The 14,136-nt window shown below is 49.6% G+C and overlaps 1 protein-coding gene across 1 annotated transcript in view; it reads right to left on the bottom strand.

The window, feature by feature from the left end:
* MEST (mesoderm specific transcript) overlaps positions 1-2,358 on the bottom strand; it is a 28,050-nt gene extending 25,692 nt beyond the window's left edge. The window contains exon 1 of the mRNA XM_090041507.1: positions 2,289-2,358. Coding sequence (XP_089897633.1) covers positions 2,289-2,353 — 65 coding nt within the window. The 5' untranslated portion in view covers positions 2,354-2,358. The remainder of the gene's footprint in view (positions 1-2,288) is intronic.
* Positions 2,359-14,136: the final 11,778 nt, after the last annotated feature.

Genomic DNA, 14,136 nt, shown 5'->3' with positions numbered 1-14,136 from the left:
GAGCAAGCGGTCTCAGTCAGTTCCCGGGCGAACTCCTGGTCAACCTCAGGACTTTGGGTGGGAGGTCTGTAGTAGACTCCCACCTGTAGTAGACTCCCACCATTGTGTCCCCTGTGCCGTATTCCCCACGAATTTTTACCCAGAGGGTCTCTAGCTGTCCATGCCAGTCGCCAACATCAGCTTGCAGGGACATGTAGCTTTCCTTCACATCGAGAGCTACACCCCCGCCCCCTTTTGTCCACACAATCCCTCCTGCACAGGCTAGAGCCCTCTATGCCTGTGGTCCAGTCCTGGGTGGAGTCCCACCAGGTCTCCGTTATCCCAATGACATCGTATTTCTTTGCACTGAGCAGGAGGACGAGCTCATCCTGCTTGTTGCCCAGGCTCCTGGCATTAGTGTACAGGCAGGCAAGTGTGCCCTTGGGGGCTCTTGCCTTGCCCACAGATTGTGCCAGGGCTGGGGCAGGGGTGGGCTCCCTTAAGTGCCTTGGTCTGCTGGTTTTGCAAGGGTTGCTCAGCGGGCCAGCAGTGGCAGCAGTCCCCCCATCCCCCAGCGGGCTTAGTTTAAAGCCCGGTGGAGCAGGTCAGCCAGCCCGGCTGAGAAGAGCCTCCTCCCCAGGGGAGAGAGGTGGAGGCCATCTCTTCCCAGCAGCTGCCTCTCTCACCAAGGAGCGGGCTGTGGTCATGGAAGCCAAAGCCTTCCCGATGACACCAGCGCCGCAGTCTTTGGTTCACCGCGTGGATCCTCGTCTCCCTCCTCAGCCCATAGCCCGAGACTGGGAGGAGCGACGAAAACACCACCTGAGCTCCCAGACCCCTCAGCCCCGCTCCCAACTCCCTGTAGCGCCTCATGGCATGGCTGGGGGTGCTCCGAGCCGTGTCATTGGTGCCCACGTGAATAAGGAGCGTGGGGTAGTGGTCTGTGGGCCGGAGGAGCTGCGGGATCCTCTCCGCAGTGTCTCGGATGCGGGCCCCCGGGAAGCAGCAGACTTCCCGGGCTAAGGGGTCGGGGCGGCAGATTGCCCCCTCGGTCCCTGCAGGATGGAGTCTCCCACAACAAACACCTTTCGCTTGGATGCACATGGGCTTTTCCCCATGGCCACAGGGGACAGGACTAGCAACGGGCCCAAGCTGCAGGAGGGGCAACTGAGGCTGGAGAGGAAAAGGAAGGTCCTGGCGCTGCAGGTGGTGCAGCCCTGGAGCAGGCACCCATCTCCATTCCCAGATATTTCCAAGAGCAGGTGGGAGAGACACATGGCCGGGATGGGTTAGTCGGGGACGGTCCTGCCTTGAGCCCAGGAATGGACTAGGGGACCTTGGGAGGTCCCTTCCAGCCCTGCTTTCCTATGAGTGTGCATGTGTGTTCATGCATGTGGGCGTGTGTGTATACAAGTCAAATAAAAGATATCATACTTACCCAAAGAACCTTGTCTGCCTGTACCATACAAGTACAACTCGTGTGTGTGTGTACATAGCCACACACAACTTACGTGCGCATGTATGTGTGTGTGGGCATATATAGCCACACCCATACTTGTGCGTGCATGTACATGTGTGGATGTGTCTGTGTGTGTGTGTACATACCCATGCACAAGTTATATATGTACATATGCATGTACACAGGCCCACACACCACTTGGGGGGCTTTAAGAGGAGGCTGGATGAACACCTCGCCGGGGTCGTTTGCCCCAGGACTCTTTGCTGCCCTGGCGGCGGGTCGGACTCCATGATCTGCTCAGGTCCCTTCGACCCGACCATCTACGAAACTGTAAGTGCGGGTGTGTACCTCTACCCACGCCCAACTTATGTGCGTACACACGTTTGCAGGCACACATACCCACAAACGAGTTATACGTGTGCGTACGTGTGTACATAGACCCACACGCCACTTAGGTATGTACAGGTGCGTACCTCTACCCATGCACGACTTACGTGTGTGCGCATGTTGGTGTGTACACATACCCATGCGCCAGTTGCACGGGTGTGCACTGCTACCTACGCACAACTTACATGTGTGTACAGAGACCCACACGCACAACCTGCATGGTGTGCATATGTACATGCGCGTATCCACATAGGTGCACCCCCGCCCCCACTTACCCAGGCCACGCCCCGCAGGGCCCACTAAGCCCCGCCCCCATCCCCTGCGACCTAGGCAGACACAAGCCCCGCCCCCGCACAAGCCCCGCCCCCGCGCCCCCCCAGGGCAAGCGAAGCCCCGCCCCCTCCGGAGCGGCCCGGGCCTCGTTCTCGCCCGCCGGCCGCCGCCGCCCGCTCCGAGCGCTCACCTGGCCTCAGGTGTTGCGGCCGCGCGCGGCTTCCATAGCGCCCCGCGGGCAGTGGGAGGGCGCATGCGCCGTCCAGCTGCCTGCCCTTTCCCATAGAGGCGGGGCCGCCTGGGTGAGCGGCTCCAGGTGGCGCGCCAGCGGCCCCTGCCGGAGGGAGGCGGCACTGCGGGCAGTGCAGGGACGGCGGGGCTGGGACAGGACCCGTGCAATCATCTGCATGGCAATATTGTGCACCCCCTGCAGAGGGGACGGCCTTGGAGCACGCCTGGAAACGCTGGGATTGAGCCAGCGGGTGTTTGCAAGGGGCTGGATGGCAGGACACGGATGGCACTGAGCAGGGGGGTGCAGGGGGTGCGCTGCCCTGCTGCATCTGCACCCCGCTTTGAGTCCTGCTGCGCGCACAGTTCATGACCAAGTAGTGACCGTGGACAAACTGGAGAGAGCCCAGCGGAGGGCAGCAAAAATGCTGGGGGGTGCGGGCGCTGGGGGGGCATGACTTTTTAACGGTCTTGGTTTGCAACTCATCCAACTAGTTTTTCTGCTGCCTTCCTGCTGTCTGGTAGCTGCTCTTTCGCAGCCCGGCAGACTGTTTTTAACTCATTCCAATGGCGTTACATTTGTGTTTGCTTCCATCTTAAACTCAGGAATCCAGCCCTAACCCCCTGGAATATTAGTAAAGCTTCTAGTTGCCTTTTACCTGGAGAAAAATATGTGTCGGGCACATCTGCGTGTTCATTAATGTCCTTTTTGCTACTGTGCATTAAGCTGAGTACCTCCGGGCGCCTGTACACAAGCACAGAGGCTGCTCCGGCACTCTGGAATTCCAGCCTGCCAGAGCCGACTCAATTAAATCGAGTCATTGCTCATGAAAGTGCCTTATGGAGGAACCCGCTTGATGGGATAGGGCTGACAGTCCTAGGCCTCATCGCACGTGCTTAATTCAAGCACCCTGCCACCATGTTTAAGCTTTGGGATGCTGATACGGGAGACGCGGCGGCGCTTTCATCAGAGCAGCACTCGGAGCCACTCTAATTAAAGCACCGCTCCCCTCCCCCCCCCGCCCCCAGAGCATGTGTAACAGTGCCCTCTAATATGAGGTACTACATAAAGGCGTATTCGACTGCCCTAATGCACAGTAGCAAAAGCGAACACCTTTTTAGTGATGCTAAGTGTGGAGTAGATTCATTCTACTGCGCATTAGCATATTAGCACTGGTTTTGACATGATGCCTTAATGCGCAGTACAATGAGTCTACCGTGCGTTAAAGTGCATGGGTAGACCTGCCCGTTGTGTTATATGTGATGGTGTGCCTCACCATCTGTACCCCATTTTTCAAAATCCTAGTTCCACCTGTGTTACTGAGTGTAGGACTTCCCTTCATTTGGCATTGTGAAAGAGGGAAAATAACAAAACAAAAATCAGATCCAGCTGCTGAAATGCACTGGGTTGTAATTCTGGGATAAAGTACAACAAAGTATGGGCTGTGAGGGTTACCGACTTCCTCTGTAGCAGGGTGCAGCCCTTTTTGGATCTCTCCGGTGTATTTTAACAACCCTTGCAGCAACAGGATGGTGGCTGCTGTGGTCCCCCTGCTTTACCTAGGGCAGATCAGGGTGTTGTGTCTCATGGTTATGTCAGGGTTGACTGTTTAGTTTTGCTGTTAATCTAGGCAGTGGATTTGCATGGGATGATTTAGATAGGGATGATCCTGCCTCAAGCAGGGGCTTGGACTAGATGCGACCTCCGGAAGTCCCTTCCAGCTCCAGTTCGCTATGATTTTTATGAAAGTACAAGTTCCTAGAAATGAAAGTTTAGTAGATGTCCACAAAAAATAAACTCCCTGAATAAGTGCAAATGTACCAATTCCTGGGAAATTGCAAGGGAAAAAGTAGAAATGATAAGGACTGCAGTATTTATATGAAGACTAGCACATTGCCCATCAAGAATGCCAGGGGGTCCACCTGGCCCGCGTCCGCTGGCCTCCCTGCTGGCTGTTGTGGGGGGCATCTGGGCACAGCCACTGTGATCCCCCCACTCCACTCTCAGGCAGGGAGGCGGGGGGGAAGCCCCACTGCTCGGGCAGCCGGAGCATGTTCCCCGCTGCCAAACTTCCCCAACAGTGGTGCAAACTTGGCCCGCGCAGCCTGGGCCGCCCAGCCAATTGCCACCCGCACATGGGCAGTTGGCCAGAAGTATTACGGACGGACAGACATGCAGACAGACAGACGAAACCTTTTATTATACGTGGAAGTGGAAGTGGAAGATTATGGCTTTTTTCTAGAATAAAGCCTGAAAAAGGAGGGGGAAAGGAAAAGGAAGGAATTGAGTAGTGGTACAGAGGGGGTCTACAGGGTCTGCGCTTGTAAACATTTAAGCCTGTGCGTAGTTACACACTCTCTCCCCCACTGAAAATGTACTTCAGTACTAGAGTGTCTTTGGTACTAGACCATCCCTATCCCATCTACTGGGTTTGTCCATAAGGGGCTTTCTTGAGATGAACAGATGCTATACCATTGATAAAGCTGGGAGGATAAATTGAATTGCCTAGCCTTGACAAACGGCTTTTCCTTCATGGTGGGAATAGAGGCTAATTTCAATTTTCCACTCTGACTGCAAGAGCTTGTGGTTATTTGAAAGGAAGAGCCTGTTTTGGGTTTGTTTTTTTTAAATATGGGTGAGAATTACTCAAAAGTCCTAATCTTTAAAATAGGTGCATGGAAAGTAGCAGATTATTATTTTGTATTACAATTGCACCCAGAAACCTTAGTCATTCCTGGGCTCTGCACAAGCACAGGAAAAGGTGATCTCCCAAGTCTAAGAGACAATTTTGTGTTTAAACAGGTGTTTAAACACTTGCTGCTTAAAGCAGTTCATTTCTCTGGAGGCCACCAAAATCACAGACACACACTCATTAGATGGCACAAAAGGTGTATTTGCAAATAGGGTCAGAGCAGAGTCAAAAACTCAGATTACTCTGAACCCACAAAGGAATTTTGCAGCTCGTATTTATCTCCTCCCTCCTGGGCACGTGTGCAGAAACAGGAACACTTACAGCTCACTTCCGTTTCATACAAGCATACATGTGGTTACATCACTACATCCATCGCATGTATAGTATAATTAACTACTTAAGTATGCAGGGCGGAGAGGTAAATATGCATCAGCTAATTAAGCATGCTCAGAAACTACTATAGGTCACCAAGAGTTCAAACCCCCCGCTTTCAAGGACACAGTCAGTTGAATTCCAGCTTCTGTAATCTGCATGAGAAAGGCTAGGGAGAAGCTGGAGGAGAGTCTGCGATTTAGCATAAGAAAAGCTGTGGCAAGTCTGGGCAAGGAAAAAAGTCCTTGGCAGTGTTTCTTTCTTATCGGGTGCAAGATGCAAGCTGTGCATTTCTAACAATACTCTATTTCTAACAATATTCCATTTCTAACAACATTCCCCCCTCAAGATGCTTTCTGCTCCCCATTTTCATTTAGGCAGATCAAGATAATTACAAGGAATTTTTCTGAGTACTATGACTTTTGCTACAGTCTGCGTTTTGAGGGGGACTGCTGCAACTTGCATCCCTTCAACTGTGGTGGTTATCAATCTAGTGAGAGTACTCTCCTAATGCCACTTCGGAAAGATCCCAGCTGCAGTTCTCATCCTATTCTTGACCAGTACTCTTAACATCCGCCTTATCGCTTATGAACCATTTTGGGGCCAAAGGAAAAGCCCTCCAAGGCCACTGTTCTCCGGCCTCTTGGAGTCCCCCACAGGCCCAGCAGTTGGTAAGATTGAAGGTACCTGCAATTCTTTCCATCATGTCAACATACAAATTTGTCCCTGGGGGAGCAATTGGGGGAAGCGGGGATATAGGCTGGCGGCTAGGGCTGCTCAATCCTGCTTCTCTTACTACATAGATAACAACAAAGCATATTAAGATTCCCACCATATTCTCCCTTTCTTGAGATCAAATACAGCCTAAACTTTTTCTTTTTACTTTCTTGTCTAATTTTCTGAACTTTGATTAAGCCGTCTCAGGCGCACTTGGAGATCACCAGTGGGTTCACAGCTCCACTTGCTGGCTTCTTGTTCCGAGGACGACTCAGCTTCCGGAGTGAGTTCGTCCTGGGAGTTGGTGTTCTCTGACGCTCGTGGATGTCGTTTCACATGGGTATGGTGTATCCAACAGTCATGGCCAGCAATCTTTACAGCGGTGTGGGTTGTTAGAAGTACCTGGAAAGGGCCACTCCACCTCTAAGTCAAAGGTTCCTTTTTCCACCGCTGCACCAAGACCCAGTCTCCCGGGGAGAAGTCATGTACCGGTACGTCTAAAGGCAGGCGCTGAAAGGAGGCTGCATACCTGTGAAGAGAAGACAAGACAGACTGCAAAGCAATAACGTACATATGAAGCTCGCTATTACCTAATTCAAAAGTTACATTTTCTCGCATCCCAGGGGGTAAGACTCAAGGGGGCTTGCCAAACATAATTTCATATGGGGTTAATTTAAGGCCCCGTCGGGGAGTGTTTCGAATGCAAGTAAGAGCTAGCGGCAATGCTTGAGGCCACTTAAGGCGTGCTTCAATACAGATTTTGGTGAGTAGAGTCTTTAAGGTCCTATTCATGCATTCCACTTGTCCTGAACTCTGTGGTCTCCATGGTGTGTGTAGTTTCCAAGTGATCTTGAGAGCTTGTGCGACTTCTTGAACTACCTTTCCCACAAAGTGTTGTCCTTGATCCGACTCGATGGATTCAGGCAGAGAATACCAGGGAATGATCTCCTGCAACAAATACTTCACTACTGTACCCGCAGTGGCAGTCCTGGTGGGCCATGCCTCGACCCAACCAGAGAGCTGGTCTACCATGACAAGTAAAAACCCATGATGTCCGGACCGTGGGAGCTCAGCAAAATCAATCTGCCATGCTTGTCCAGGGTACGCTGCCCAGGGTCTACCTCCCATTGGCACAGGGGGTTTCCTTCCGAGGGTTTACTTTCTGGCATGTGATGCACCTGGTAGCAATATGCTGAGCTTCTACATATAGCCCTGGGGCTACTGCTTGGCGGATCACTAGATCACCCATGGCCAAACCTCCCATATGGGTACTTGCATGGAGCTGTTGCAGCACCTCCCGAAGCAATGGCCTGGGTATCGTGACCTTTCCTCCCGGTACTATCCACCACCCCTGGGAGTTCTTTTCTGCACAAGCTTTCTGTGCAAACTTATCTTCTTCAGGGGAATACTGTGGGACTAAATCCTGGACGTATGGCCATATGGCATGGGACATGGCCTGCTTGGATACCTCCTCCGCTTCTCCCCCAGTAAATGCAGCTTCCTTTGCTGCTGCATCAGCCTTTGCGTTTCCAAGCTTATGCTTTTCCTCAGCAGCCTTCCCATGGGCCCGCACATGAATGACTGCTACCTCTTTAGGCTGGTGGAGTGCCTCTAGTAGCTTGATAATCTGGGGGCCGTTAGCAAATTTATTCCCAGAAGCCGTAATGAAACCCCTTTCTTTCCACAATAGTCCGTGCGCATGGACTGTAGAAAAAGCATAGCGAGAATCAGTGTATACATTAACCCGCCGGCCTGTCCCCAGCTGTAATGCTCGGGTGAGCGCAGTGAGTTCCGCGGCCTGTGCCGACCATGAGCTCGGCAATGACTCCCTCCATACTACCTTATCCAAGGTTACCACTGCACATCCTGTTCGTCTTTTTCCATCGATGACACAGCTGGAGCTGTCTACGAAGTATTCAGCATGTGGGTCTTCAATTGGGTCCTCAGCAAGATCAGGCCGCACCTGTGTGGTTTGATTCAGGACCTCAAGGCAGTCATGCGTCGGTTTCCCTGGCTCCGGCAGCAAGGTTGCAGGGTTCAAGGCTGTAGTATGTTTGAAAGTAAGTCCTGGATTAGAGAGCAAAAATATCTCATACCATGATTGTCTGGAGGGGTTTCCTCCCTCAGTCCCTAGAATCTGGGGAACTCCATGTGGGGTGAGTATTTCCATGTCCGCACCCATGACTATCTTCTGGGCTTCTTCAACAACCACTGCTGTGGCTGCCACAGCCCGAAGACAGGCTGGCCACCCGAGTGCAACTGGATCTAGAACCATTGAGTAATATCCCACGGGTCTCCAGGTCGGGCCTGATGGCTGCGTCAGCACCCCTGATGCAACCCCTCGATTCTCATGAACATACAGTCGATATGGCTTTTTACTATTTGGGATGGCCAGGGCAGGGGGCTGGGTTAATGCTGCCTTAAGCAGATCAAAGGCATGCTGCATTTCTTTATTCCATTTCCATTTAGTGAGACTCTCCTTAGTCAGGGAGGCATACAGTGGTCTAGCCTTCCCACCATAATCTGGTATCCATAGTCGACAGAACCCTGTTAGCCCTAGGAATGCCCGCAGCTCCTTGGGTGACTTAGGTGGGGTTAGACCTTGGATTGCCTGTATGCGATCTGCACTCAGGGCTCTGACTCCTTTTGAGAGCTTATATCCCAAAAATGTGACTTGAGGCTGACATATTTGGGCTTTCTCTCTAGAGACTTTATATCCTTTTTTCCCCAGAGTGTTTAGGAGTGACCTGGTGGCTTCCTCGCAAAGCTGCAAGTTTGGGCTTGCAACTAGCAGGTCATCCACATACTGGAGGAGAGTCACTGCGGGGTGTGATCCCTTCCACTCCTCCAAGTCCTTCTGAAGGGCAAGTCCGAAAATATGGGGGGCTGCTACGAATCCTTGTGGAAGAACTGTCCACATGAGCTGGGCTTTATGGAAAGTATCTGGGTCCTCCCATTCAAAAGCAAACAATTTTTGACTCTCTCGGTGAAGGGGAATGGAGAAGAAAGCATCTTTCAAATCTAGCACTGAAAATATTTCAGTTTCCCCCGGTACTTGTGTCAAAATCGTGTGTGGGTTCGGGACTACAGGATGGTCTGAAAGGACCTTCTTATTTACTGCTCGCAGGTCTTGGACCAGTCTGTATGAGACCCCATCTGCCTTCGGCACTCCAAGAATGGGGGTATTATATGGTGAGGACCCTTCCCCTAGCCATCCGCACCTCTTGTATTTCTCTAGTAACGGCTTGAGTCCAGCTCTGGCCGCTCGGCTGAGTGGGTACTGCTTTACCCGAACGGGCCCCTCCCCATCCTTGAGTATGATCCTTACCGGGGAGACTGACTTAGCTTGCGCAGGGGTTTCATCAGCCCATACCGACGGGTCTACTCCAGTCATGTAATCTTCTGGACTTACTGCAGGCCGTCGGTCCTCCAGGAGAGCCATCTGATAGTTCGAGCTCTGCTTGACAGGTAGCTGGACCACCATCTGGTCGTCTCTGAAAAATATCTCAGCTTGCAATTTTGTGAGTAGGTCCCGCCCAAGTAGTGCAACCGGGCAACTTGGAGAATACACAAAGGAGTGCTCGAGCAAATGGTCCCCCACTTTGGTGAGGAGTGGTTTACAAACAGGGAGTCGGGATTGCGTTCCCTCAATCCCTTCCACAAGTACATGCCGTTCACTAGTTCCTGCACGGGGGTGGGTTTCTGGAATCATTGAAAATGTAGCCCCAGTATCCACCAAGGCTTCAAAGTTTTTGCCACCAACCCTAATGGTTACCATGGGATCTTCTCAGGCTCCAACCCGAAGGGTAGTGGTCTTAGATCCCCGTCCCCTTCATTCTGAGTCCTCACCCTTTTCCTCTGCCTGCATGAGGTGACCTCTTGGTTCCCCCTCTCTCTTCTCCTTTAACTTTGGGCATTCCGTCTTCCAGTGTCCTTTCTCCCTGCAGTAAGCACAAATGTCTGCTCCCACTCTTTCTCCTTTCCCTTTCTGCATCCCAGCCTTTCCAGGGTTACCTCCAGTTATAGCAGCTGCCAGCGCTGCCATCTGTCGCTGAGTCTTTTTATCCTCCTTGCGCTCCTGCATATGCTCACGATTCCCATATACCTTATATGCAATTTTCACCAGCTCTGAAATCGGTTTCCCAGCACCTCCCTCAGTTTTCTGTAACTTCTTACGAATATCAGCAGCGGATTGACCAATAAACATAAGATTTACCATGCGTTGATTATCTGGGGCTTCTGGATCTAGGTCCGAAAACCTGTGAAACGCCTCATACAGCCTCCCGAGGAAAGCTGAGGGATCCTCCTCTCTTCCCTGTCTCACTTCATACAACTTAGACAGATTAGTAACCCGAGGCACTGCCTTCCCCATTGCTTCCACTATAATCCCCAGATACCGTGCACTCAGCTCTCTTCCTTCTGCAGTATGATTATCCCATCTCGGTTCCTCAACAGGGCAGGTATCACGCAAGGTACGACCAGCAGCTCCCTCCGCTTCTACCCTGGCTGCTGCAATGCGCTCTGCTGTCCCCAACACTAATCTCCTCTCCTCCGGGGTCAGGAGGGTTTGAAGCATCATCTGGACATCAGCCCAAGTGGGTCGATGGGTTTGCCCAATAGATCGAAACAGGTCCCTCATCTTTTCAGGGTCTTCATGAAAAGAGGGGCTCTGATTCTTCCAGTTAAATAAATCTGAAGTACTAAATGGGGTGTAGACAAAAGTTGTATTGCCCCCCTCTCCGATAACCTCTCGCATCGGGCAATTCAGCACCGGCTGTGATTCTACAGTCTTGCGCAAATAATAGCCCTTATTCCCTGATTCAGATGGGGCACTTGGCTGAGGCTCACGCTCTGAATCATTAGGTATGCTTTGATACGCCGGTGGTGGTTTCCCTGAGGGAGGGAGCGGTGGTGCAGAGGGACTGGATCCCGGGGAGGTGTCTGATTCATCCTCACTACCTGACAGGGTGACCGGAGAGCGGGTCCGATACTCAGTCAATTCAGAATTCCCCCCCTCATTAGACTCAGGGAGTACAGGCGGTCCTCCTCGAGTCTTTCCTTTAACAACCATCACATGAGACTTTACTAAGCATTTCTTAATCCAAGGTGGCTGTTTTTGAACCACCCACAACCAACAATCGATATAAGGAAATTGATTCTAATAGCCGTTCTGCATAACTATTTCATGGATAGCTATCACTTCTTTTACTACAAAGGATCCTTTCGGGGTCCAGTGGACCCCAAATGTTGGGCACTCGAGTTGACAAAACTTAATTAAATCACCCTTTTTCATCTTCACTCCATAATCTGCCTGCTTTGCAAATTTACTGAAGTTTTGTAATATATAACTTAAAGGCGTATCCGAGTTTTCTACACGGGAGCGACCCGCACCCATATGCCCACAAAAGTGCGTCCAACGCACACCAAATACCAAAAGATCCTAGTTACAGACGGTTCGCATATACCAGGCCGAAAATTTCCCAGTATTAAACCAAATCGAACGCATCTTTGTTCCTGGATCCAGACCAAATTGGGCAAGGGAATTCGTATACTCACTCAGATACCCCAGAGATCTCGATCAGAATGCCGGAATGTGTGTCTGGCGTCCTCAGAAACCAAAAACTTTGCACAGGAGCCTTTAATCTCTCGGGTACCCCGACTCACATCTCAAACCCCCTGGGTGAGCCCAAAAAGGCGTCTCGGTGCGCACTCCCCGTGGTGGCAGAGACGATCTTGTCACTGAGCCCCGAGGTGATCCAGAGATGTCCCATCTGGGGTGCCAGATTGATGATTAAAGCGGTTCGTTTCTCTGGAGGCCACCAAAATCACAGACACACACTCATTAGATGGCACAAAAGGTGTATTTGCAAATAGGGTCAGAGCAGAGTCAAAAACTCAGATTACTCTGAACCCACCAAGGAATTTTGCAGGCTGTATTTATCTTTTTCCTCCTGGTCCCGTGTGCAGAAACAGGAACTCTTACAGCTCACTTCCGTTTCATACAAGTATACATGTGGTTACATCACTACATCCATCGCATGTATAGTATAATTAACTACTTAAGTATGCAGGGCGGAGAGGTAAATATGCATCAGCTAATTAAGCATGCTCAGAAACTACTATAGGTCACCAAGAGTTCAAACCCCCCCCTTTCAAGGACACAGTCAGTTGAATTCCAGCTTCTGTAATCTGCATGAGAAAGGCTAGGGAGAAGCTGGGGGAGAGTCTGCGATTTAGTATAAGAAGAGCTGTGGCAAGTCTGGGCAAGGAAAAAAGTCCTTGGCAGTGTTTCTTTCTTATCAGGTGCAAGATGCAAGCTGTGCATTTCTAACAATACTCCATTTCTAACAATATTCCATTTCTAACACACTTGTCACCTTTAAGCACTAGTCCGGTCCCACTGAACTCAAACATGTCTTGTTACGTCTTGGTCCTGCCCACACACCTGCTTCACTCACTATTGCCAATTTTGGGATTTTTTTTTAATCACAATTCTTCCTGTATTTGTTATTTTTTTTAATCTTGAGCTCTTGCAGACAAGCGATCGTACCAGAAGCTTGGCGCTCATTACCAATAAGACATTTCTAGTTCTTAAGTATTTGGTTTTCTTTTTCCTAAAAAAAAAAAAGCAGCTTGAAACCGATGATCAGTGGCAAAAAGGCAACCTGAAGTGTCGACAGCTTTTTAAACTTTATATTTTTAGCCAATGATTTTGTGGGGCCTGAATTGTGACTTTTGAACGAACGCGTGGAGTTGCCACAACTGCTAACTTCCTATGTGTGTGTAGCTCATTGGGGCATCATTTAACCAGGGGTGCAGGGTCGGAAAGAGGACAAGTCCCATCTGAAGGAGGGAAGGCAGAAGCAATCAAATATATACTTTTATATGAGTGTTTGCCATTTTCTTTCAGATTACTACAAGTAGTGAAAGTAAGGGCCAGCTAACTTCATGGACCCTGAGAGCTGTCAGTCATTGATTTCCTCCAGGCCTCGTGACAAAGTGGGTTTAGAAGAATTTGAAAGAAGGCAAAGGCCTTACAGAGTAGTTCAGGCCGTGTGTGCAATGCACAAGTCATTAACTTAGGTCTTATTTCTTGGAGCTCAGATCCGATGATCCATCACGACTGCATGGTGTGAGGGGAGCACCATGCTCCTGCTTGACAGGCCAGTCCTGCACGAGCAGCTAGTAGTGGCTGCTTTATCCCATTGACTTCACTGGCTGAACAGCGGCGAAAATTGAGCCCAAAGAATAGGACTAAATTTGCACAGTGGCAAAAAAAAAAGCCAGACTAGCCTAGAATGACAGCCAAGTCTGCGCCAATGCTAGGAAATAAAGATTTCTTGACTTCCAAGCTTTTCCCTCTAGAAAAATGTCCTGACTGCCAAACTTTTCCTGCTATTATATGTTTCAGATTAAATATATATTTTGGATTAAAAAAGGAAGCCCCTATCCACCTTTTCCCATGATTAAAATGAAGTACCACTATTACGTATTTTGGATTAAATATGTATTTCGGATTTAAAAAAGGAATCCCAAATCCACCTGTTTCTGTGATTAAAGTGAAGCACCACTAATATATATTTCAGATTGAAAAAGGAACCCTGCATCCACCTTTTCCTGTGATTAAAATGAAATATAACTATATATATATATAGCTATATCTATATATCTATAGATATCGATATGTATAGATATATATCTATATCTATATTGATATATCTATATATCGATATAGATCTAGATCTATACATATATATACCATTATAGTTATATATAGATATATCTATATCTAGATATCTATAGATATATTGATATTAGTGGAGTTTCATTTTAATCACAGAAAAAGGTGGATTTGGGGTTCCTTTTTTAAATTAAAAAATTGGGGATTTTTTTTTAATCAGAGAAAACCAGGATCGCTGGTCGGGAAAGAGTGCTGACAGGAAACCCCAAAAGTCTATTAAAATGCCCCAAGAATAATCTGGGTTTTGCATATTGCCAATTAGTTGCTTCAGAAATGATCCGACATTT

This window comes from Crocodylus siamensis, chromosome 4 (genome assembly GCF_052110815.1).
Source record: "Crocodylus siamensis isolate JL-2025a chromosome 4, ASM5211081v1, whole genome shotgun sequence".
NCBI classification, from domain to species: Eukaryota; Metazoa; Chordata; order Crocodylia; family Crocodylidae; genus Crocodylus; species Crocodylus siamensis.
The sequence above is the reverse complement of the archived record's forward strand: the minus strand, read 5'-3'. Positions and strand labels throughout refer to the sequence as shown.